At 41.3% G+C, this 23,221-nt stretch overlaps 1 protein-coding gene across 2 annotated transcripts in view; it reads right to left on the bottom strand.

Annotated features, from left to right (window-relative positions):
* Window positions 1–23,221, bottom strand: part of ERC2 (ELKS/RAB6-interacting/CAST family member 2) — a 951,034-nt gene that overhangs the window by 903,462 nt on the left and 24,351 nt on the right. For both annotated transcript variants that reach the window (XM_019536909.1, XM_019536910.1), the window contains exon 2: window positions 9,862–10,667. In XM_019536909.1, the coding sequence (XP_019392454.1) occupies window positions 9,862–10,518 (657 nt within the window). In that variant the 5' untranslated portion in view covers window positions 10,519–10,667. The remainder of the gene's footprint in view (window positions 1–9,861; window positions 10,668–23,221) is intronic.

Genomic DNA, 23,221 nt, shown 5'->3' with positions numbered 1-23,221 from the left:
CTCGCACATCCTGAAGAATGTTTCCTAAAGTGTGCCTAGCTCAGAATTAGGTCCTCTGCATAAAGAAATTATTTCAACCACACAGAAACATATGGGGCAGTAATTATTGAACTCAGACATTCAGAAGTGAAAGTGAAGAACGTTGTACTCTACCAAAACTGCAAAGGAAAATACCCCTTTTTACTTTTATAGGAAGTTCCCAAGTCAAGACCCTTGTTCTGGCCCAAAGATTAAATGTAAGATGACACTGAACTCAAACACAAGAAAGCTAGGCACTGAAATACAAATATTTCCACATTGATGGTCCTTTTCTCACAAAATACTGACACCAGTCTATTCTGGGCTTGTTTATAGATTCTAAAGTTTTTTTCTTGAAAAGATATGTAATCCATTCTACTTACGCAGCTTACAAACACTTAGGTGATATTCATGACAAAAAAGCTAGTAATTTTATTAAACTTTCTTAGAATGACTAAATTCATATTTATAAAATGTTAATTAGAGTAGATACTAAATAGAGATTTTGGGGGCCAACACCAATAACCTATTATATTAGCTAAAACTGATCTGATTTCCAGTTACCAGCTCCATGCAGCTCTCATCTCTTGTGGTAGAAGGGGAGGGGAAAGGGAAGTGGCATGGTGGAGGGAGATCAATACTCCCCACAGTGAGAGGAGGGGGTAGGAGCAGGTCCTGCCCAGCCAGGGTGGGACAGGATGCGAAACGGAGCAGCAGCTCATCAGGGGGAAACCACTCCCACTACTACGCACACCTGGAGCAGGGTGGGAGGGCTGCAGATGTGGAGTGAAGCTGAGGCTGCACCGGGCTCTTCTCACCGGGCTTCTTCTTCTGAGCTGGGCTCAGGGTGGGCAGTGACGGTGCTGGGAGAGGGGCTATGGAGAGGGTTCCAGACACCCCAAATTTCACCACAGCCCCCCGTAGTCCCGCTCCCAGCACTGCCACAACCCCAGTTCAACCCCCACCTCCTCCAAAGCACCAGGATAAGCCAGAGCTGCATGGGGTGGGCAGTGGCGCTGGGAGCAGGGCTATGTGAGCTACAGCAAAATTTGTGGTGGCTGCAGCCCCCCTCCGTAGCCACCCTCCCAGCATCACCACCACCCGAAGACCAGCCCCCACCAAGAAGAGCCTGGCATAGCCTCGGCTCCAACCCACAGCTGCAGCCTTCCTGCCTGTCCCAACCCACGCAGATCTGGGGGTACATGCCCCCCACGCCCTCCTGGGTACATGCAGCGGTGGGAGCCACCCTCCCCCAATGTGCTGTGGCTCCGTCCCATGCCCCGTCCCACCCCAACTGGGCTGTGCCTGCCCCTGCTCCCTCCCTCCCTCACCATGGCAGGCATTGATCTGTCCCCCCACGTCCCTTCTGTCCCCCCTCCCCTTCCACCACAACAGACTTACCAGCTGCACGCAACTCTCAACGCAGCTGAGCTGTGCTCCCCACTGCCTCCATGCTGCACTGTACCTGCACACACACTCAGACATTTATCAGCCAAATTATGGGCCACTTCAAGCTGATTTCTGATTACAACTTCTAATTATATACTGTTTGAGACAACACATTCATGTAACCTTTTTAGAAAAGTTTTATAAATAGGTCAGAACAGGCCATGGACTATATTGGGGGTTCAATCTTATGGGGTTCCCAGAAGCTCCTCTACAGATTAGTAAAGATTACAGAAAACCACTGTAACCACCACTGAGCACGGGGCTTGGTTCTCAGTCTAGAAGATCCCATTAAGCATCTCTGTGATGCTTAGTTTCAGTTCTCAAATCGGATTTGTGTCTCCAGAGATAACCTTATAAACAGCAATATATGGAGGTGAGAGATAACAGAGCAGATTACCTCCTATCTGCCCAATTGTCTCTCTGCAAATTTATGTACACAGAGTCAAGCCCTTACCTCTCTCTAAAAATGCAAAGGTTTAAGAAGTTAAATGAATAGAGGATTCTTTGGAGTGGATTAGATCTGGGCAAGGAGAAGGAGTCTGGAGATAAATGCAAGGATGGTGTGGCAGTAGAAACAAGAGAAATATCTGGGGCAGAATTTTTTTAAATTGCAAAATACTTCCATAATTTGGAAGTGGCCTAATCTGATAAAAATTTGTGAAAAAATTCATGACAAAACAGATGGAATTGTCATGGCAAAAGTTCTGAACATTGGGCTAAGGAAAAATGTGGAATGTATGCTGACTAAAGCCTATTTCCATAGCCTTGAACAAATGTTATATCAAACAACAAGAATGCACTTTTTGTAGAAAACAAATTGAGGCTTCTAGACCAGTGATTTAAAGTGCAATTTAAATCAAATTTACCCTGAAATAAAGAGCAAATGAGTTCCATTTACACCAGTGTACAGCCCATATAGTTACCTGTATGAAGTCCATTGCAAGTTAAGGGTCTTCATTTGAGAATACAGAAGTTACCATACAGGTAACCTGACAGCTAAACACAAGCATACTCAGTGTTGTGTCTACAGGTACAAATAATCCAGGAGCACTTTACTTTTGAGTAAACTACTCAAGAGTAAAGTCTCCCAGGGATGTGGGAGCAGATTTCCCGCTTCTAGCAGCAGACTGCTCCTGCTCATTGTGGCCCTGCAACAGACCTCTGCAGCAGCCAGGGGGAGCTCTAGGCTCCCTCTGGGTGCTAGCCCAGGGGCCAGGAGACAGCTGCCTCCTGGCAGGGGCTGGGACATTGTTCCCAGCCCAAGCTCCACAGTCACAGGACCCAGGCTGGGAGATTCTCCTGGGCTGGGAGACCCTACCATGGAGCTGGGACTGGGAAATAAGGATCTCCCGTTCTGAGTCCCATGACCATGGGGCTCAGGCTGAGAGACAAGGATCTCCCAGCCTAGGCTCTATGCCTGCAGGACTCGGGTGGGAAAATAAGACTCTCCCAGCACCAGCTCTGCAACTACAGAGCTGGTGCTGGGATATAAGGCTCTCCCAGCCCAGGTCCCACAACCAACTCCTGGGCTAGGAGATAAGGATCTCCCACCCCTGCTGTCCAGAAACATTTTTGCTCCCAGTCAGGCATCTACACATGAACTACTGCACAGTAAGTAGTCTCTAGTAAATTTACGACTTGCATTTGCAGGTAGTAAATTTACTTGTGATTAGAGCCAATTACTATGGAGTAACTGTCCGCACGTGTAGACATTGATGTTTACTACACAGTAAAACATCTCATGTAAGTGTGCCCAGTGTAACTGTGAAGGCAGAGTTACTTTTTTTAGGATCAAAACCAAAAGGACGGTGTCCCTTTAAGGTCTCCTCTGGTTGGGGTTTGAGCAGAAGGAAGAAGACAACAGGGCAGGCTGAGAGGAGTCAGGTAAATCGCCGTTCCCTTGTAACCTATTAAAGGAAATTATGCATTCCTTTTCCTCCAGACAGATAAAAGGTTAAGAGAGGAGAATAGCTGATGATAGTGCTCAAATAAATGGGGAAAAAAACAACTCTGAATGGAAAGACGACTTGCACTGGATGATTTCTGGCAGAGGATTCCCAAATAAGCTAATGAAGTCATGGCCTAAATTAAGCTGCATCTTTTCATCCTCTCTTTCTTTCTGTGTAACCAGAAACTGGTCAACATAGTAGTGTAACTTGGCTAATATGTAATGTCACCAGAACTTCAAAACTTCGTCAGAAATTTTGTATTGGCATGATCATACAAGACTTTACTAGAAATGCATTTAAGTAATTACATAAAAATCCTCAGCTCTCTTTAATAGATTTTTCTTTACTGTTTACTTAAACCTTTGTCTTGAAATCAAAGTGTAGCTGCAAAAAAAGGGTATAAGGGTTAACATTAAATGAGCCATTAGCAAATCAAGTTATTTTATTGATTTGGATACACTGATCTGTTTAGCTAAATCATCATACTTCATCAATGCTATCCAGGTAATTGCCGTATCCATAATTTATTCATATTTCTGTAGATGTGCACAATCTATTTGAAGAAACACTTTTACATTCACAACTATCAACCTTTCAGATGATTTGCTATGATCTTTCTATCCTTTTCTCATTAAATCAGAACTAAACTCATTTAGTATCAGAACAGAAGAGAAAATTCAAAATGAAAAATCAGATCATACCAAAGTTGCATTTTCTACAGCTTATTAAGCAAATAAAAATTGTTAGAACTACTTTAAGAAAAATCTTTGGACTATATTCACCATTGGTGTAACTCCAGTGATGTCAATACAATTACACTAGAAATAGATTTGGCCCATCATGTCTTATATCTGCAGTACTTAATATTTGTATTGATAATGAACTATTCACTTATGACCTTTACATGAAGTTGGTTTTCTTTTTGAACCTGTGGTATTATAATTAAGGACATAGTCAAACACTGAAGTATTATTTTCGTTGATAAATGTGGGTATTCTGTCTTGGAACAATTAATCCAAGTGGATATGCTAGTTTTCTCTCCTTTTTGACAAACAGCAGTCCTGGAAATCAATAGACCTCAAAGATTTTTGGTTTTCTTCCTGCTTTCCTGCTCCCAGCCTTCTGATCCAGAGACAAAGATTATATAATATCTCTTATGAATAATAAACTCGAACTAAAATTAGTAAAAATAGAAATCAACTTGGAAAAAATACGCACCAAATCTCTGTTTGGGATATTACAGATTAGTAACCGATATGCAAAAATACCATTTACAGGTTTAAAAATTCTAGACTACTTTTTGCCCATTGGTAGATCACCAATCCGCAGTCAAAACAATCCCTAGCCCACCAATAAAAAACTAGCACGTGGAACAAAACAAAGACATAAAAGAAAAAACATCTGCCTGAGGATAGGAAATGCAAACAACAGAGGCACAAAGGACACAGCTGCAGTAACAAAAGTACCTTTAAATGAATACAAGAATGACCAGGTTGCCGTTCTTACAGACCTCCCCTGCAGAGGGTTCTTTCCCTCTCTCAAAACAAGAAGGACCTATTGTATAAAGAAGGGGGAATTATTTCATCTTTGTAAACCTTGGACATACTAGAAACTATGCATCAAGTTAAAATATAACAATATTAACAATGTCTAAAACAATTAAAGTTCATTGACTGTTACAATTGAAATGTCAAGGTCCTACTTTTATTACCTAAGCAGTACCAGTAAGGTCCCTTCCTGCAAGAATGGTCCAGACAAAAGATGAAAAAGATCTGATAAAGACAGAGAAAGGAAAGGAAAGGAAAGCTTTTCTCCTTACAAAATGAATATATACAAAAAAATGGAAGACAAAGTTTATATTTCATTTTCCCTCCTGGCTGATGAAATAGCTTCTTTCAAACACCCTAATATAATAATAAATTTTGATATTTCTAACAAGCTCGCAGCATTGAATCTGAACTTCATGGAGAATGGAATCCCTGAATAAAAGGTTCTAAAAATTGTTCTGTAACACCAAAGGGAGAAGGTTATAAATAGTACAGAAAACCTCTTTATATTGCAAAGAATAACCAGCACTAATGGATAGTCCCAGTTTCTCTAATTTTTTCACATTGGCTATTTCCCCTAAATAATCTCCATGTAAAAAAAGAAAGAAGTATTTTGGCATGCAAACATAAAGATGGGCATCTGCTCTCAGCTGACAGACTTCGTCCCGGAGTCTTGAGCAGTTCATGGTCAGACAACTCCATTTTTGGATTAGAATGCTGAACGGTCTAGGCCAGGGCTCTGCAGCTGGTAGCCCACATGCTGCTCCTGAAGACTTAAACTGTTTTTTGCTGGTGCTGCCAGAGTCCACAGGATCCCACACCTTCCTCCAGCTTCCACTACCTGTCCCTACCCCTGAGGCCAGGGTTACTGTGGGGCTGAGAGGGTCCATGGCCAGAAGGCTAGGAGGAATCCAGGGTCCCATGTGCATCCATTCTGGAGTGGTACACCAGGAGTCACCTCCCACAGTAGGGCAGCAAAGATAGCTGCTGGTGAGGGGAAGGGGCCATACAGCCTAGGATATATAGACCGCTATTTTTAACATCGGGAAGAACTAAGGTTTATTAATCCGACGTGTGTAGCGTTGGATCACATCCAATTTCCTTGAGCCCTGAGACTCCAGATGGGCTTCCATCTTATGAGACAGAGACTGACATCCATGGTTAGGATTCATCAATCTGTTCTTTGGTAAAGTAAAACCTCCATTACATTTGTTACCTGGAGCAGATTGGCTCTGTGGACTGGTAATGGGAGAAAGATGCTGGTCTAAATTCAGATCAGATTAGTAGCAACTCATCTTAAAATAGGCCAAGGACTGAACCAATGCAGTGTGGAGACTGAAGAGATGATGATGATGCTCAGTATGTATACATTCTATATCAACAAATTTTATACAACTATAAATTAATCAATCCACCCTTTCATGTTAGGTCAAGACAGAGGGATCTCTGTAAAATCTGTAGTACAGAAACACTGGGCACATTCCAGCTGTAGAGATGTTACTAGTTAAAATATATGGAATATAGCAGGGAACAGAATTAAATTAGGTGTACCTAATTAAGATATAGGACCTTAGGCTCCACATTTCCCTTCCAATGTAAAATTTAATTGCTTAATTCACTTGTCACTGACATCTTTAATATCAAGGAAGCAAATTAAAATTCTTTGCAGTTCTTGACCATCAGGGTCCTCCTTACAGAACACATGGCAGCAACAACCTGACAATGAATCTTACCCACAGAATTGCATCGAATTAGTATATATGTAAGCATACAGGTGAAGGTCCTTTGGATGTGGCACTGCTAAGAGTAAGGAATTTCTAGATAGTTGATAAGATTTTTTTGGATCCTTTCCCAAATATGTTTGGAATAATTCCATAAGATTATTTAAACAGTCAAGATGATTAAAAGGATTTTTTAACTAAACTCTGCAGAAAGAATGTGAAACATCTGTATAGATCTCAAGTATAGAAGGCCTGCAAGTTGGTCAGATGAACACAGTTTCTGCAAAATTGAAATTTTCCACTGCGAAAATTCTCAGAGTGCATCTACACATGCACTAATGTGCCTTTTCTAATGTGCATTAAATTTAGTACCTCCAATGCAAGGTACTAAATGAATGTGCATTAGCTTCAGCACAGTAGTGCATTTGCATACTTTTTTGGGATTGCTTAATGCTATTTTACTGAGCATTACCATAATGTCACAGTTTTTTACTTGACACATTACTGCACAGTAAAATGGTCTACTGTGCATTAAAGTGCACACGTAGATGTGCCCAGTTTTACTGAAAATTTTCAATTTTCCATCAATTCAGTCTGAAGTATTATATTTTGCTGAAGTGATCAAACACATTTTAGTCCAATTCAATTCAATAAAACACTAACCTGGCTTTCCTTATTAATGCACCGACACCTGGGATTTGTCTTGTGGACCCTACTCTCTCTATATGCTGACCTTCTGGAAGGTCTCTGTCTCCCAAAGTGCATTGCCGATTCCTCTCTACCCAAGCCCTGCTAGGTACATAATGAAATTATGATGGCAGAGTGCATAACAGGAAAGGCAATCTGGCTCACAGAAGAATGGCTTCCATAAGATAAAGTAGTAAAAAAGAGCAGTTTCTTGTTAAAAAGGTTTAAGATGAAGCATTTGTATCATTTAATAAAAAACACAATGAAACATTTTGATGCTGAGAATGCCGGAATGCATGGTGATTAAAAATCTCTCAAAATACAATATTTTAGCATTTTCAAATCAACATTTTGGAGGGATTTATGTTCCATGACAAAATTTCACATTTCAACATTTTGCCCAAATTTGGCACAAGCAAACATTGATTTTAAATTTTTTTTAAATGTCATACAGTTCTAATTCCAGACCCATTAATTCTTTTGTAATTTTAATATGATTTATTTCCTAATATGGGAGGTTTTAAAATAATGATTCTGCAAAATCCATGGGACATGCTTCAAAGATCTCTCAAAGAATTCATCAAAAAAATTAAATATACATCCTGTGTCAAATAGTTGTTTGTGAAAAGTTCTCCCACACACTATTAGCTGAAGAAATTCTTGAGCTGTATCTTGAAAGATGACGTTCACAAAGCTGACAGAGGCTCAAGTTTATCATAAAACCAAGCTTGTAGGCATCTACCACTTTCAAGAGCTAGATAAATTAATCAAAATAATTCAGCCTGCCATTCTAGTTAAGCCTTGCATGTGTGCTCATGGGGATATTCAAGAAGTAATCGTTTAAGAGTTTTTAAAGGCATCCATTAGCTATTTTATCCAAAGCAGATTATGGAGCAGCATTGCTCTGAACTGGAAGGAACAAGTTCTCTGTTAACTAATGTAGACTCCACTCAGGATATAGCATTCTACGATCTTTGAGAGAAAGATGGCAATAGATACAAGAAATTTACCTCATGTTGAAGGTTTTACCAACATCTGGAGCATCCTGATATAATGCAAAGTTTCCTCAACCAAGTAAACAGGAAATAGAGTGGTCCTGTTCTCAGAGCAGCAAGTCCTGCATTGAAATGCCTGGCACCTGCAAACACTGAGCACACGCAGCACATTAAGGCCTCTATGAAGTAATATATGTTGAAACATCTACATTCGCTGGAAAGTTCAGACATGAATACCATCTGCATGGCAAATAAAGCCTGGGAATAAGACACTGGGGAAAAAAGGAGGTGTTAAAAATACCAACCCTTGCTGTTTGCCTGTAAATGGAAGAAATTAGATTTAAGTTCTCTAAGAGCAAGGAGATAGGATTATGCTTTTGTCACATAAGAATTAACAGATGGTATAAAAAGGAGAACCTTTAAGTATTCAAGACTAGGTATGTGGGAAACGTGTGCAAAAAGAGAATTTTGCGATTTAGTCCTTGCCATTGATCTTTATAAAGCAGTGGCAATGTGTAGGGGTGCACATGCACCCCCTGAGAGCGTGGGTACACCCCCCGACAGCCAGTGTTCCGGGGGGGGCAGGCAAGAGCACTGGTGGCCCCCCTAAAAGCACCAGCCAGGGGGTGCCCAAAGAAGTGGTCCCCCCGCAGCCGATCATGCTCTCCTGGACATGCCAGCAGCATGCAGCTGCTACTTGTGGGTCGGCGGGATCAGCTGTGGGGGGACCCTCCCCCCGGTCGCTAACTGTCCACTGGGGGAACAAGCCCCCCCCCAACTCAGAAGGCACCGGTGGCCCATGTTATAAAGCCTTATGGAAACTGCCTCAAATACCTCAAAGCCTTGCATTGCAAGTGATGGATTGCATCTTTAAGCATAAATAATCTGAATCAGGAAGAACTGTATCTTTCATCTTTTTATACAAATGAAAGAAAACATTAGTAATTACACTTCAGATATAATTACAATTTTCAGATCATTCATTTCCTTATAATAGGTCTCGTTAAGAAAAATAGCTGACAAGGCATGAGTCCAACTTAATTCATTTTGTACCATGCCTGCAAAACTATAAATTTTAGCTATAGGAACTTAATAGCATGTCTTGCTTTAGCTTTAATAGAAATTGGGCAGCTCACTCCCTACAGGGGTCGTACAAAATGTGCCCCTATATGTTTGCTTATACTTTCATTGTTGTGGTTCATTTACCACTGCTGCAAAAAGAACTACGAAAAGGCTCACAAATACAAAAACAGGTAGTGACAAACAATCATTCGGCTCAGCACTAACATGAAGGAATGCTGCATCAAGGAAATTACAAATTACACCCAGCTTATTAGAGTGCTGTCCTACTGCTTAGTAGCCAGAGGCAGATATACCAAGACATGCAATTCTTGTTGATGATGCCAAACTTGTCCAGTACCAGTCACAGAATCACAAGGAAAATACCAAATGCTTAGTTGTAAATCAATAAAAAGAAACATTCAGTATTGCTTACCTGATTTTCTTCATGGGAAACCCTCATCTGCTCTTTAAGAACTGACATTCTCGCTGCTTCTTCTTTCCTTAAAACTCTTTCCTTTTTTAGCTCAGGACTCCAGAAAGTTTTGATGCTGTTCATGGAAGATCCCAGCTTGCTATCCTTGATGTCCAGTTCTTTTCTGAGAAGATCATTCTCCCTTTGTAGTTCCTTAAGCTGAGCCTGTAGATCAAGCATCGTACTGTCCCTAACCTGTCTCAGCATAGAAGGAACCTGATGATGATGATGATGTGAAGATGTAGTCAGACCTCCATGCTGATCAGTATAAGAAAGTACATCTGTGTGGGAAAGACCAGCTGAAGCAATATTAGGACTGCTCCCCATAGCTGTGACACGACCACCATACACAGCTCGATTGGTAGCCCTTCCAAGAGTCATTGTGCCCTTTGGGAAAGTAGTAGAAGCTACACCTTCATGATCACTCAGATACATCGGTCCAGATGTTGCATAGGCTGCATTAAGGGACTGGATGTTCTCCATCGACAGTGTCTTACCTGTTCCTCCTCCTCCCCCACTGTTTGTCCGTCTATGGCCCAAACGAGGAGATCTTGGCAGACGAGGAGACCTGGAGGGACTGCCTTCCAAGCTACTGATTGTTCTTGCACTTCCATACATTTTTCTTCTACTTTGAGGTATTATTTAATAAGAAATTAGTAATGCTAAGATTGGATATTGAATCTAAAATACCAGCTAATAATGTTGGCAAATGGATTCACTGCATTCTTCCACAAGGCAAAAATTGATGATTCTTCCACATCAAAGATCTGGGGGGAAAAAAAGAGAAGTAACTTTTTTTTCTACATCAAAAAGTATCTTTACAGTAAATGATTGAAATGAATCAGGAAACACAGCATATGGCAACTGATTTAAAAATACTACCTTTAAAATTAGAGTAATACTACGCACATCTACATGAGAGACTTACTGTGCAGTTGCCTAATAACACTGTGCAGTAGCATGCTGGTCAAAAACTACGCTAATATGTTACAGTATATACACATGGCACAGTGTTACTAGGCAGTAAGTATGACAAGAAAACCATGCACCAGCATTACTGCATGGTACCTGTAGTTATTGCACATTTAGTTAGTACTTCATTAAGCAAGTACTGAACTAAATGCGCAGTAATTACTATGCATTAATGAACATGTAGATGCACCCACTGTTTTTTTACACTTGGGGTTACTGCCTCAAAATTTCCAGTTTAAAAGCATTTCAAGCAGAGCAACCAATACTCATTTCTTTCTTCTTGTAAATTTTCTTGATGTTTTCACTTGATCTAAAGAAGATTAAAACTTCAACAACAATGGGGCACATGTTCCTGATATATTGTCATCAATATTACTGTACTCAAATGAATGACTCCATTGGAAGTACACCAGGAATGATATTACTTGGTGTCTACACATGAACAAAAATCAGAGATCAAGAATATATTTAAAAAAAACACACAGCCAATATAAAAATAGAAAGTTAGCATATCTGGCTTTCTTTAAAGCAGTATCAACTGTATAATTAACACAAATGATAGGGACAGGCTAAAGGCTTCTTTGAATGGAAGGGCTAATAGATATTGATTCTGTTAACAGATATCGATTCTGTTCTGTTTCAAGATTTAAAATAAGACTGAATTAATTTCAAAGAATATTGTCTTCCGGACAATTACATATTATTATTACAAATAATACTTCCAATGTATACCACAGACTTGCTGGTATGTGTTGTTTGCCTGTATCAGGAAACAAAGTATATTACAAATATTCAATTATTTCATCAAGAAAAAGAGAGCTTCTCAAATACTCTTTTCCGCTTTTGATGTCACAATGGTATTTCGATGGCAGGCTTACGCTCATAATTTATTTAAATAAACAGGACAATTGAAGTTATTCAGAACTGATAACCAGCAATAATGCATAATAATATTGAAAAATTGTGATATTAATATCGAGCATCTTTTCAATAGTAGCTTGATGTTCTCCAGGGGTTTGTCCTGTGCTGGTACTATTTAATATCTTTATTAATGATTTTGGAGGATGGGACAGAGTACACAGTTAGCAAATTTCCAAATAAAACCAAGCTAGGTGGGGTTACAGACATTTTGGAGGGTAGAAGTAGGATCCAAAATGATTGTGATAAGCAGGAAAAGTGATCAGAAATTAATCAAATGCGGTTAAATCAGTAGAAGTGTAAAGTCCTATGCTTAGGATAGAATAATTACATGTACAAATGTAGACAAGGGAGTAACTGGCTGGGCTTCAGTACTTTAGAAAAGGACCTCAGGGGTACAGTCAACCATAAGCTGAATATAAGTCAACAGCATACTCTTGTTGCAAAACAAAACAAACAAACAAGCAAAAAGTCAATAGCATAGTAGGCTGTGTTCATAGGAGTGTTACTTGTAAGTAAAGGGCAATGATTTTTTCACTCTACTCAATATCAGTGGGGCTTCACCTTGAGTACTATGTCCAATTTTGGGGCACCACAATTTCAGATATAGGCAAATTAGAAGGAATCTACTAGGCAGCAACAAACATGATTAGTGGCCTAAGAAACATGACTTATAAAACAAGGTAGGAGAACCAGCATTATCTAGTCTGAAAAAAAGAGAAGATTGAGAGGGGATTTAATAATAATCTTCAAGAAACTGAACAGCAGTTGTTAAAATGATAGAGAAAGGCTATTCCCTGTAGCAGCAAGGAACAGGACGAACTGCAACAGTGGAAATTTAGGTTAGATATTGGGAAGAACGTTCACACAATGAGCGTGGTTAGGCATTGGAACAAGCTAACTAGAGAGGCTGTAGAATCTCCATCCTTGGAAGTTTTTAAAAGATCAGACAAACATTTGTTTGGAATGGTTTAGAGCAGGATGATCCTGCCTTGAGCAGGTGTTTGGACTTGACGTTCTGCTGGGACTATCCACCTTATTTTACTATGATTCCATTGTTTTTACATTTATCATCTATAAAAGACTCTAAGATAAGGGCTACTGATTTTTTTAAACAAATATAATTCTTACAAGAAATCAATGACATTGATATAGTGGTGGTAACTAAAAAAGACCTAAAAACATGTATTTAAAATTAGCTCAGAACAGCAGCAGAGAATCTAATTCATTAAAGTCCAGTAACTTGAATCATTTCTCCAAGACGTTACCACCATTACATACAGACACCCTATCCTGGTATTAACTGTTCATTCTATATTTGTAAAGGAGTACTGATAAGTTCAGCACAATGAACTATTTCAATCTTAAAAACACCTAACATCTTAAACCATTACCCCTATGTTTTAACCATTTTTGCATATACTATCACTACTAATAATCATTATTAGTAATAATCAGTAACACCCAACTATATAAACAAATAAAGATTAAAAAAACCATCACGTGTGGTGACACCTAGCCTATACTTGGTAAAAGTACCATTACTGAAAGCTTTCTAATTTCTGAAAGCACTTGTGAAACTCCCATGATCTTACAAATGTGTTCCAAATGGTATACAGAGGGTGCATGCAAGCATTCAAATCAACTAGTGGAAGTCTAGCAGTTTAGTTTAAGCAGTTGGAAACTCTACTGATAGAACACTGTACAAGCATTCAGAAGACTGGATGCATGCTCAGGGGACACCAGAGCATACATCCCAGCATGTTTTGCAGACTTCCCAGTCTATCTGGAGACAGCTGACAGCAGCCAAGGGCACAGGTCAGGTCTGACTAGCTAGTCACCTCTGGGGACCATGTCCCTCCCTCTTCACAACACCCACTTCTCTCCCTCTCAGCTGTTATACTTTCAGGTAGGAAAGGCTGCCAGTTTCTGCTTTGGCAGCCTGCAGTAGATCCCAGCCCCTCTGGTATCAGCCAGTGAACCTAGTTCCAGTGCACAGTTTCATAATAGCTAGGGTCAGGAGGGACATGAACAGATCATCTAGCCTGACCCCCAGCCACAGGCAGGAATGAATGCTGGGTTCACAAGACCCCAGACAGCTGCTCATCCAACCTCCTCTTGAATTTACCCAAGATAGGGGCGAGGACCACTTCCCTGGGAAGCTGGTTCCAGATATTGGCCACCCTTACTGTAAAATATTGCCTTCGGATCTCTAACCTAAACCTATTGTCCATCAGCTTATTACCATTGTTCCTCATCACCCCAGGTGGTGCTAGGGAGAAAAGGGATCTACTTATTTGCTGTTGATCTCCCCTGATGAGTGCAGGTTAGGTGAGTCTGGTTGGCATCAGGTGCTGGCAGGTTGGGAGCTGGAGGCTCCATTCCTGGAAGGGAACAGGTCAGACTAGTTGGCAAGGAAAGGGATGTTCAGTGGTAGGGCTCTGCCCACAGAGACACTGGGGATACCCACACCTTGAGTCATAACCACAGTGGGATTGCAAACACAGGGCTCTAGATGGGCCTTGCAAGGGAGACCCCCCTCTGCACTTTAAAGGAAATGCCTGAAGTCCTACATGTGGGCACAAGGCTCTGCAGGTGCCCCTCAGGGGAGTCTGGCATGTGGTTTTCTCCCCTGCTTCTGCTAACTACTGAACCCTGACCCAGACTGTTTTTGGGACTGAACAAGCAGGGTTTGGAAGCCAGGAAACTGATTCAAGGGGAAATCCAAAGCCAGAGTCCAGGGACAGAGCCAAACTATGGTCAGGAACCAGAAAATCAGAGTACAGGAACCAGGAGGCTCACCTGAGCAGAGCTGAGTCAGTACTGTTGGCTAACCTAGAGAACAGGGTCACAGATGGGACTAGATACATAGCTGTACTCTCAGCAGCCAATCAGAAAGCCATCCAGAGAATTAGCAAGAACTGTAAGTCAAAACTACAGGCAGGTGTGGTCACCTAGGCCATTAGCCCAGGCTGGCCTTACTGATTCAATTTCCTGTAGAGCTAGATGCCCTTTCCCTATTTAAATTTTTACAATATCCTTGCCTACCGTAAGTATCTGAGTGTCTAAACTTCTCCTCACCCCCACAATACAGACAAAGCATCCTAGTGCAGTGTTTCTCAACCCATGATACGTGTACCCTAGGGGGTACAGGCAGGGCAGGGGGTACATGGGTGCCATGTTTGGCCCGCCCCCCTGCCCGGTGGGTTAGAGGCATCTTTTCTTGTTGAGGCTGGAAGTTCTGGCCACCACCCCTCCTGCTGCATCCCGTATGCTGGGGCTTTCACTCCCTGGCATCAGTGTACCAGGGGACAGGGAGGAGGGCACCGCACAGGCTGCCTTGCCTCAGGCCACGGTCCACAAGGAAAAAGTGGGACTCAGCTCACAGCAAAACTGGAACTGGCATGGTGGGACTTCCGGTTTTGCTTTTGCTGTGTCGATCGGCAGGTGGTACATAAGGTACCAAAGGTAGAGAACCACTGTCCTAGTGGATACAGAGCTTTTCAGCCATCCCAGTTCCAGGGATTCAGTTAAGGCCACTGAACCAAGAATACATAACACCTCATGGCAGCTGGGGTTCAGGATGATACGATTCTTCAGAAATGCTCAACCATCTTATTCTAATCAAGTAATTTTACATGTAATACTGCCTAAGGACTCTTTTCTTGATTTTCTGTACTTCCTGCAAGAGCTCTGTAGGTGTAACTTTGTTGCCCTTCATCAAGCCTGGTTACCTGGTTTCTCAGGGGGCATTCTACCTCTTTGAATAGCACCCTTGAAATCGACAGGTTCTAATCAAGCCAGAAGCCTTTGACTTGATGGCTCCTACTCAGTTTCATGGATTACGCACTTAGAGTACAATTATATTATGAAGTAGAGAATGGGACTAGAATTACACAATTTATTCCGTTAATCCAGGGGTTATCAACCAGGGGTATACATACCCCTTTGGAAGGTCCCATGGGGTATGCAGGTGCAGGCGGGGACAGAGCACCACCATTCTGCACCACTGCCTCACAGAAGCAGGGCTGGGCTGGGGCAAGAGCAGGGTGGTACAGAAGCTGCACTATCGCCACTTGCCACACCCCCGCTCCATGTCTAGCCACTGACCACCATGCTTATTATCCCCCTGCCACCTGCCCACATGCTCAGCCACTTGCCGCCACCCCCCGCACTCCACATCTGGCTGCTTGCCACCCCCCACCCCACATCTAGCCATTCACCACCCCCCCAAGGTACACTTATTAAAATGGGGACCATCAGGGGTACATTTATTTAAAAAGGTTGAAAACCCCTGCGTTAACCAATATACAGGAAACTCATACTTGTTAGAATGTAATCAATAGATAACAAATGAAAAATGGCATTGCACTGTACAGCCAAGTGAATTATGCATTTATTCAATATGCATAACTGGAATATATTATACAGCAATTCAGTGCTAAGAGGGTTAATTTGCATGTGCTCTCCAACACTTTCTCCACTCACAAGCAGTTCAGAAGATCCTGGGCCACAGTAACTCCCATCTATGCCAGTACAGTTGTCTTTGAGAAGTAGTTTTCCTAGTGAAGAACTGGGATATATAGTAAATTATCAAACTCCTTATTGGTATTTAAACTGGACCCAATTAAACAAGTGTCAGGACTGAGACATGGGGGAATTCAGCCTTAGAGAAGTACAGGACACACTTATAACACATCAGGCCTCTTCCATTTTTGTGTAAAGTCTGTACAATGAATGGCTATAAGTGATAACTTTGGTCTTGCTCAGCCCTGTGATGTTTTCTATTAAGCTCTATTTCTGACTTTAAAAAAGGGGTCTTGCATTTCCCAACACTTCATCCCATTCCTGTGATAGTGTTTGCCTTTCTGTTTTTAATAATACAACTTCTGTACATTTGTGATAGGTTTTCTTGTTTTCAGAGTTTAGTTAATAAACATCAACTAAAGAAAAGTACATTATTTAAGAAAACTAGCTGAAATCCACAAAACTTTTACAATTAAATTTTTATTGCAAAGGTATTTCTTTAAATACAGGATTTTTAGTTATCCTTTGACTGAATACTTTAACAGAATCAAATCTTCTCACCCTCAAAAAGGCTGCATAAAGCTGTCCATGTGTAAACACAGGCTTAGGAATATAAATACATATTTTGTCAAAAAACTGACCTTGTGACTTGTTTATAGTCATAGAATAAAAGGGCCTTCATACACGTGACTAAGGGCCCTTTTACAGATGAGGAAATAGCCTCTTTTAGTGGTTTAATTGCCCTTTTTAACAATTTAACTGCGTAACAGTGTACACATTTGGTGGCATGTTACGATTAAATTTCATAACAGTGTGCACATTCAGCGGCACATTTCAATTTAAATGACTTCTTACATAGCAAATAAACACATCCCATATAGTTTGCTGTGTAACAAATTACAGTGATATTCCTCATGTGTACAAAGGCCTTATTTGGAGAAGGCGGCAGGGACCGTGCAAGGGGCATTGGAAGCCTGAGCATGCTTGGGGAAGCTCAAGCTTGGTGGGCTTCTAGTGTCCCATGCACCATCCCTGCCGCCTTCTCCGGCTGCCAGCATACCTAGCCACCCTCCTGCCACCTTCCTAGGGCAGCCAGCAGATTCCCAAGCAGTCGCAGGAACAAAGAAAATCAAGGGGATGGTGTACAGGGTGCTGGAAGCCCACAAAGCATGAGCTTCCCTGAGCACACCTGGGCTTCCAGCACCCAGTGCACCGTTGGACCCAGCAAGTGCTGCCTGCAAGCTGGGGCTGCACCTGTGCAGCTAGCACCTTGCCTGGGTGGCCCAGGGGGACACTGCCACCATGGAGGGAAATACCAGGTCCCCCTGCAGCTCACAGGCTACACAACGCAGTGGTAGCTCACATGGGCAGACTCCAGCGAGGGGAAAAAAAAGAACTGGTGAGGAGCTTGATCTTTTTTTTCCTCCTGAAGCCTGCCTGCCTGTGTCTCCTACACAGCTGGGGAGTGAGTGGCTGACAGGTTGCGCAATCTCCAAGCTGCAAGGGACACCAGTTCTTCCCTCCATGGCAGGGGTGACCCCAGGCAGCACCCACACACTGGCACCCCATCCAGGCAGTACCAGGGGAAACTGCCATGAAGGGAAGCACCAAGGCCCCCGCAGCTCAGAGAGAGCCAGCAGCTCACCCCCAACTGCTTATTCTGTCTGTCTAGAGCACTCTGATGGGTTGTTTCAGTAAGCATCATGATTGGCTGCCAAGACAACCCAGAGTGCTTTGGACAGACAGAATATGCCTATTATTATTACTATATACTAGCCAATTGCCCATCAAGAATGATGGGAGGGGGGAGCAAGTGGGGATGGAGCCCTATGGCCCCCCCATCCAGGGCCACTCCCCCCTTCCCTCCTGCTACTTGGGGTCTGGGCCCGCTTTCCCCCTCCCTGCTGCAGTGGCGGGGGGGAGGGGAGGAACAGGACCAGGCCTGATGCAGGGAAGGATCTGGTCCTAGGGTAGAGAGAAGCCGGCTCGCTGCAGCAGAGGGCGGGAGATGGGGCTTGGCAAGCACAATGCCAGGGGAATGGAAGGAGCTGGCTCAGGGCCAACGTGGGGGGGAGGAGTGGTCCTGGGCCCGAGTCAGAGGGAGGAAGCCCGCTCCTCCCCTATCCCTGCTGCTGCTGCGTCAGGCCAGGCCGGACCAAGCCGGGCCAAGCCAGGCCTGTTGCTCCCCCCCCACCACAGTGGCAGCCCAGCTTCTGCACCCCTCCCAGGCCCACTCCTCCTCTCCCCCCCACCACCACTGCCCACCTGCTCCTCCCCCACCTGTGTTGGGCCTGCTCCCCCCCACCACCACTGTGTCAGTCCTGCAGGTAGCGATTATAAAAGGGGGCAGGGACAGGCCAAGGCTAGCGCTGGTGGCCTAGCCCCCCCAACAGTGTCCTGACCCCGATCCCTACCCCTGCACCACCACCACTACCTCCTCCTCCAAGTAGCAGTGAGGCCAGCTCCCACCACTGCATTGTTGCCACCTGCAGGAAGCAGGGTGGGGGGGGCGAGGCTAGTTGTGCTGGCCACGCCTTCCCCACTCCGTCCCCTGTATCCCCGCCACCACTCTGCCATGCCACCTCCTGTCCGAACTCTTTTTTGCACTCTGATTGGCTGTTTCAGTCAGCCAATCAGAGTGTGAATAAAGCATTATGGACAGACTAACAGACAGATTAAGGCTTTTATAATATTAGAATGCCTGCAGCTTAGGTGTACTTTAACTGGAAATCCATTGCACAGTTAAGTTGAAGTTATACAGATCTGCATGCATAGGCTAAAGCACTACATAAGAGTGTTCCTTTACCTAGAAGCAAATAAATTTGGGGGTCAAACCTATCCTTTTCCACTATGGCTCTGAAGAACCTCACATGAAGGAGACACACTGTAGTACTGAAGTAAATGGCAGGGAAAAAGAATTTGGTGACATCTAGGTAGTGAATCCCTCCCCCTGTGATCCAAAAAGCTATATGAATTTACAGTATGCCACAGTGAATCAGAATTTGGAGTGGGCAGGAGAAGGAGATATTAGGCTCAGAGCCATATTAACAGCCTCAAACAGAATATTCTTTAATTCATGGAGAAATCTGGGATCCATCTCTCTCACTCCTTACAGATACTCCTGACACAAAGGTCTTATGGGGGGAAAGAGGTATGTAGAATGGCCTAGACCTTGATATTTTAATTCCATTTACAATTTATCTCTTGAATAAAAATAATCAGTGCAAAATTTAATTCACATAGAAAGAAAACCAGCTTACCTCCCAAACCTCAAGTACCACATCCCCTAAATCAAAGCAAAACCAGTGTGGTTCCACTCCCTGGGCAAGACAGAGGGAGCTCATGCAAGTCTTAAGCCCGCCTGCACATCATCCTACTATAGTTAAAAACAATATATTATAGAATTAAAAGTAGTTTTGCTTTTATTAACAGCTATTGTTTGTCTATTATTCATTTATTTACTATTTTTCATCAATTAATGTTTATTTGTCTTTTTTTTTTTGCTTTTATAAAATCTTATTTTAAATGTATAATTTAATATAAGAAACCTGGGCTGCAAACTTGTTTTTAAACTTATTTTATAGGTTAGCATTTTAATGAATTAATAGGCCTCGTTTGGCATGGATGTGGTATGTATGTGTCAGGAAAGGAAAAATATGTACAGAAAAGATAAAAAAATGTCACGCCCGCAGAAGTGGCCAAAGATGCAACAGATAAACCCAAGTGAAGAAATCTATCCAAACAGCTCAACTGAAACTGATGTTATTCCACCAACCCAACCAATGTGGAACATCTCAATGATGCAAAACATGCAACTGGTGGGAATTAGCTAACTGACACAGAACATCTAAACGACATGGAACTTCCAGCCAATGGAGAAGACAGGAAAGCTGTTTAACCACAGACATGCAGCTGAAACCTCCTTAAAATGAACTATAAAAATGGGCGAGATTAAGAAGTCTTTGGATGATTTCTGGAACAACAATGAGGAGCATTGGTACGTGTTCAAAAAATGCCCCACTCCACCCTCCAGCTTAGCTTAGCTGGCCACCAAGTTAACTCGAGCAACTAAAATTGGTAACATCTTAATGTTGGTAGTACCTGATGCTAGTGTGTATATGTATGTAGGTGTATGTGTGGTAATATAATACGGTGTTAAATTTGGTAAGAATCCAGTTTTAGCTGTAGACTTTGCAAGGACTTTTGTATTCTGTAATGATTTAAGGCCTTTGTAGTTGTAGTAAGGATTTTGCACTTCTTAATAAATGCAGCATATTGCCTTATCCTCCTGAAAGAGATCCTGCTTGTCTTTCTTAAACACTGTATGCCCTGTGCATACAACAATATGCACAGCTAAAGAAATCCACCCACAACTCTCCCCACTGAGGGGAGCACAGAAGCTACAGACATTACATTAGTAAGTATAGAGTAACACCAATATAGCTTTCTGGTCTGGCTTCTAAGGATTTCCTTCCCCTCTCACAACCTTTCTGGGACCCATTTCCACTGATTTACTCATTTAATTAATTTACTCAGGCCCAGAACAGAGTTGGGCCTCACTAGATAAGGATCAAATTCATATAATTGCAAGTTTGTTTGTTTTTTAAATCTAATTCACTTTATTGGCACTAAAAATAATAAATTTATTGCATCTCAACAATTTCTTGTTTTTAAGAATAGTTTGTAAATGTACACTTTATATTCATTTCTAAAGCTACCTGTTTAAAAAGTTAGTATTAAAATGTTATTTTATTGAACAAAAGTGAATAAAAAGATTTGGGGATTCAAGTATACATGCTCAGAAAATCTTTTTTTTTTTTTTTTTTCATTCTAGTGTCTTCCCTAAAGATCTCAGAGAATAAGGAATAGTCTGTTTTGGAAATAAAGTACTTCATGATGGCTGTTCCAAATTAGAGTTAGTTTATTTTCAAGATTTCTGCCTCATCTCACCACTTGTGCTCTGCTGAGAGTAACATCATGGACTCACATTATCCACATTACTTAAGACTCACAAAATGAATTTTATTTGACTTCTAAATTCTATTTTGTATTTTGCCTAACAATGCATGCTTTTAAAATCCTAGCTCTGCCTTAATACTATATTATCTACATTTTCAAGAGCACTAATATTCTTGTGATATAGACTGTACAATTTTCCAGAAATAATACAGTCTCCACAGATATCTAGGCTTTTGTATTCATCGTCATAATATTATTGTATGTTCATTTTATTTACATATTTCTATCACAAAGAACATTATTTTTAGACTGCTTAAATTTTTCTTACTGTATATCACTACCATTTAATTTAAGGTATGTGTGGAATTTCCTTTATACCTCCCAATATTTTAGCTTATAACAAGCTACAAACAAATGTATATAGGGGCTGTTGTGTGTCTATCAAGGATATTTCTACTGTAATATCCAAGTACCTCTAGACTGAATGATCAATTTTGTAAATGAAATATGCAAAATGTTATTGGTATTTATAGGTCTTAAGAAAGGAAATACATGAGGGTTGATACTTAATTGAACATTCAGCAACTCCATGCGCAGGAATACTGCCAACATGTCACTGGAAGTTTTGACTGGGAGACGCTGGCCAGAGCCTTAAAGCAATTACACCTATAGTTTAAAAAAAGCAACTCTGTTGAGTAATCAGAAAATCAAGGTATACTGGAAATCATATAAAAACTTATCAGTAACTGGATGGGTGACTGACTGCTGCAGAAAAGAAAATGCAGCATAACTACATGATAGGTCATTTCACAGAAGACACTTATTGGCCACTAAAACAATTGATACTTATAATATGGAAACCAAGTTGTTATTTTAATTTATGATAAACTATTCTTTATTACCTCCCAACAGCTAGTGGGCTTCTGTGATATGTCTCCCTATCTATTATTTGCTAAACACTGAGAACGTGCTCATCATACTGAATTACGATAAACTTTACAAGGCATTAACAATTAAAAATGCTGATGTCTATCAAATATATAGTAGTGTAAGAGTGGTGTTGTAGCTGTAATGGTCCAGAAATTATGCAAGGAGCAGGTATTTCTTAGGTAATGTATTTTACTGGACCACTATGTAGTTGGGATACAGGTTTGACACACTTTCAAATGCAAGACATGAAGCAACCTGACAAAGAAATCTTTGCCTCTATCAAATAAATCACAGGTTTAACTACTTTAAAAATTAACTAGAAATTTCAGATATTTTTGTTTCTATAACTATGCTATATGGTACACTGACAAGCTAATATAACTTCACATACGGGCACACAGACACACAATATACATCTTATCTTTCATATTTCTATACATCACTACAGTAGACCAGACAAACTCCTATTGGTAGGCAGTTTCCCCAGATTTTTCTTTAGTTGCTATACAGGAGTTCTTCCAAGGCCCTTATAAGCTTTAACATAGTAAGTAGCTGTTCAAGATATAATCAAGCTAAAAATTGTAGTTGGTTGAAATTTTTAAACACAAAAATATTTGAATATATTCCAAAAGTATGTTTTTTCAACTTTTAACGCAAATGATAATTTTTCCTTTTCTCATTTTTGTAGTTTCTCTTCTCCTTTCCTCTCTTTTCTGCCTTGCTTTTTCACAAAGTGAAATGAGGAAAAGAAGAGAAGAAATTAGAAAGGGAGATTGAAATAATGGTGCAAAAGAAAGCAATATAAAAAAGTTATGAAATGCAATAACATCTTCATAAATAAAAGACTCTTCCTTTTCAGAGCATGCAAATAAGATGATTTTAACATTTTCAAAAGTTGGGGAAATTTTCTTTCTTCAAGCCAATCAATTACAATACCCATTCCAATGATTAAAAACATTAAGTCAATGCAGATTCTGGCTCCCAACTTCTTGTAATGGAGCAATACAACAAGGGA

Source organism: Crocodylus porosus, unplaced genomic scaffold (assembly GCF_001723895.1).
Source record: "Crocodylus porosus isolate Cpor-Errol unplaced genomic scaffold, CroPor_comp1, whole genome shotgun sequence".
NCBI classification, from domain to species: Eukaryota; Metazoa; Chordata; order Crocodylia; family Crocodylidae; genus Crocodylus; species Crocodylus porosus.
This window is presented reverse-complemented; position numbering and strand designations above follow the sequence as displayed.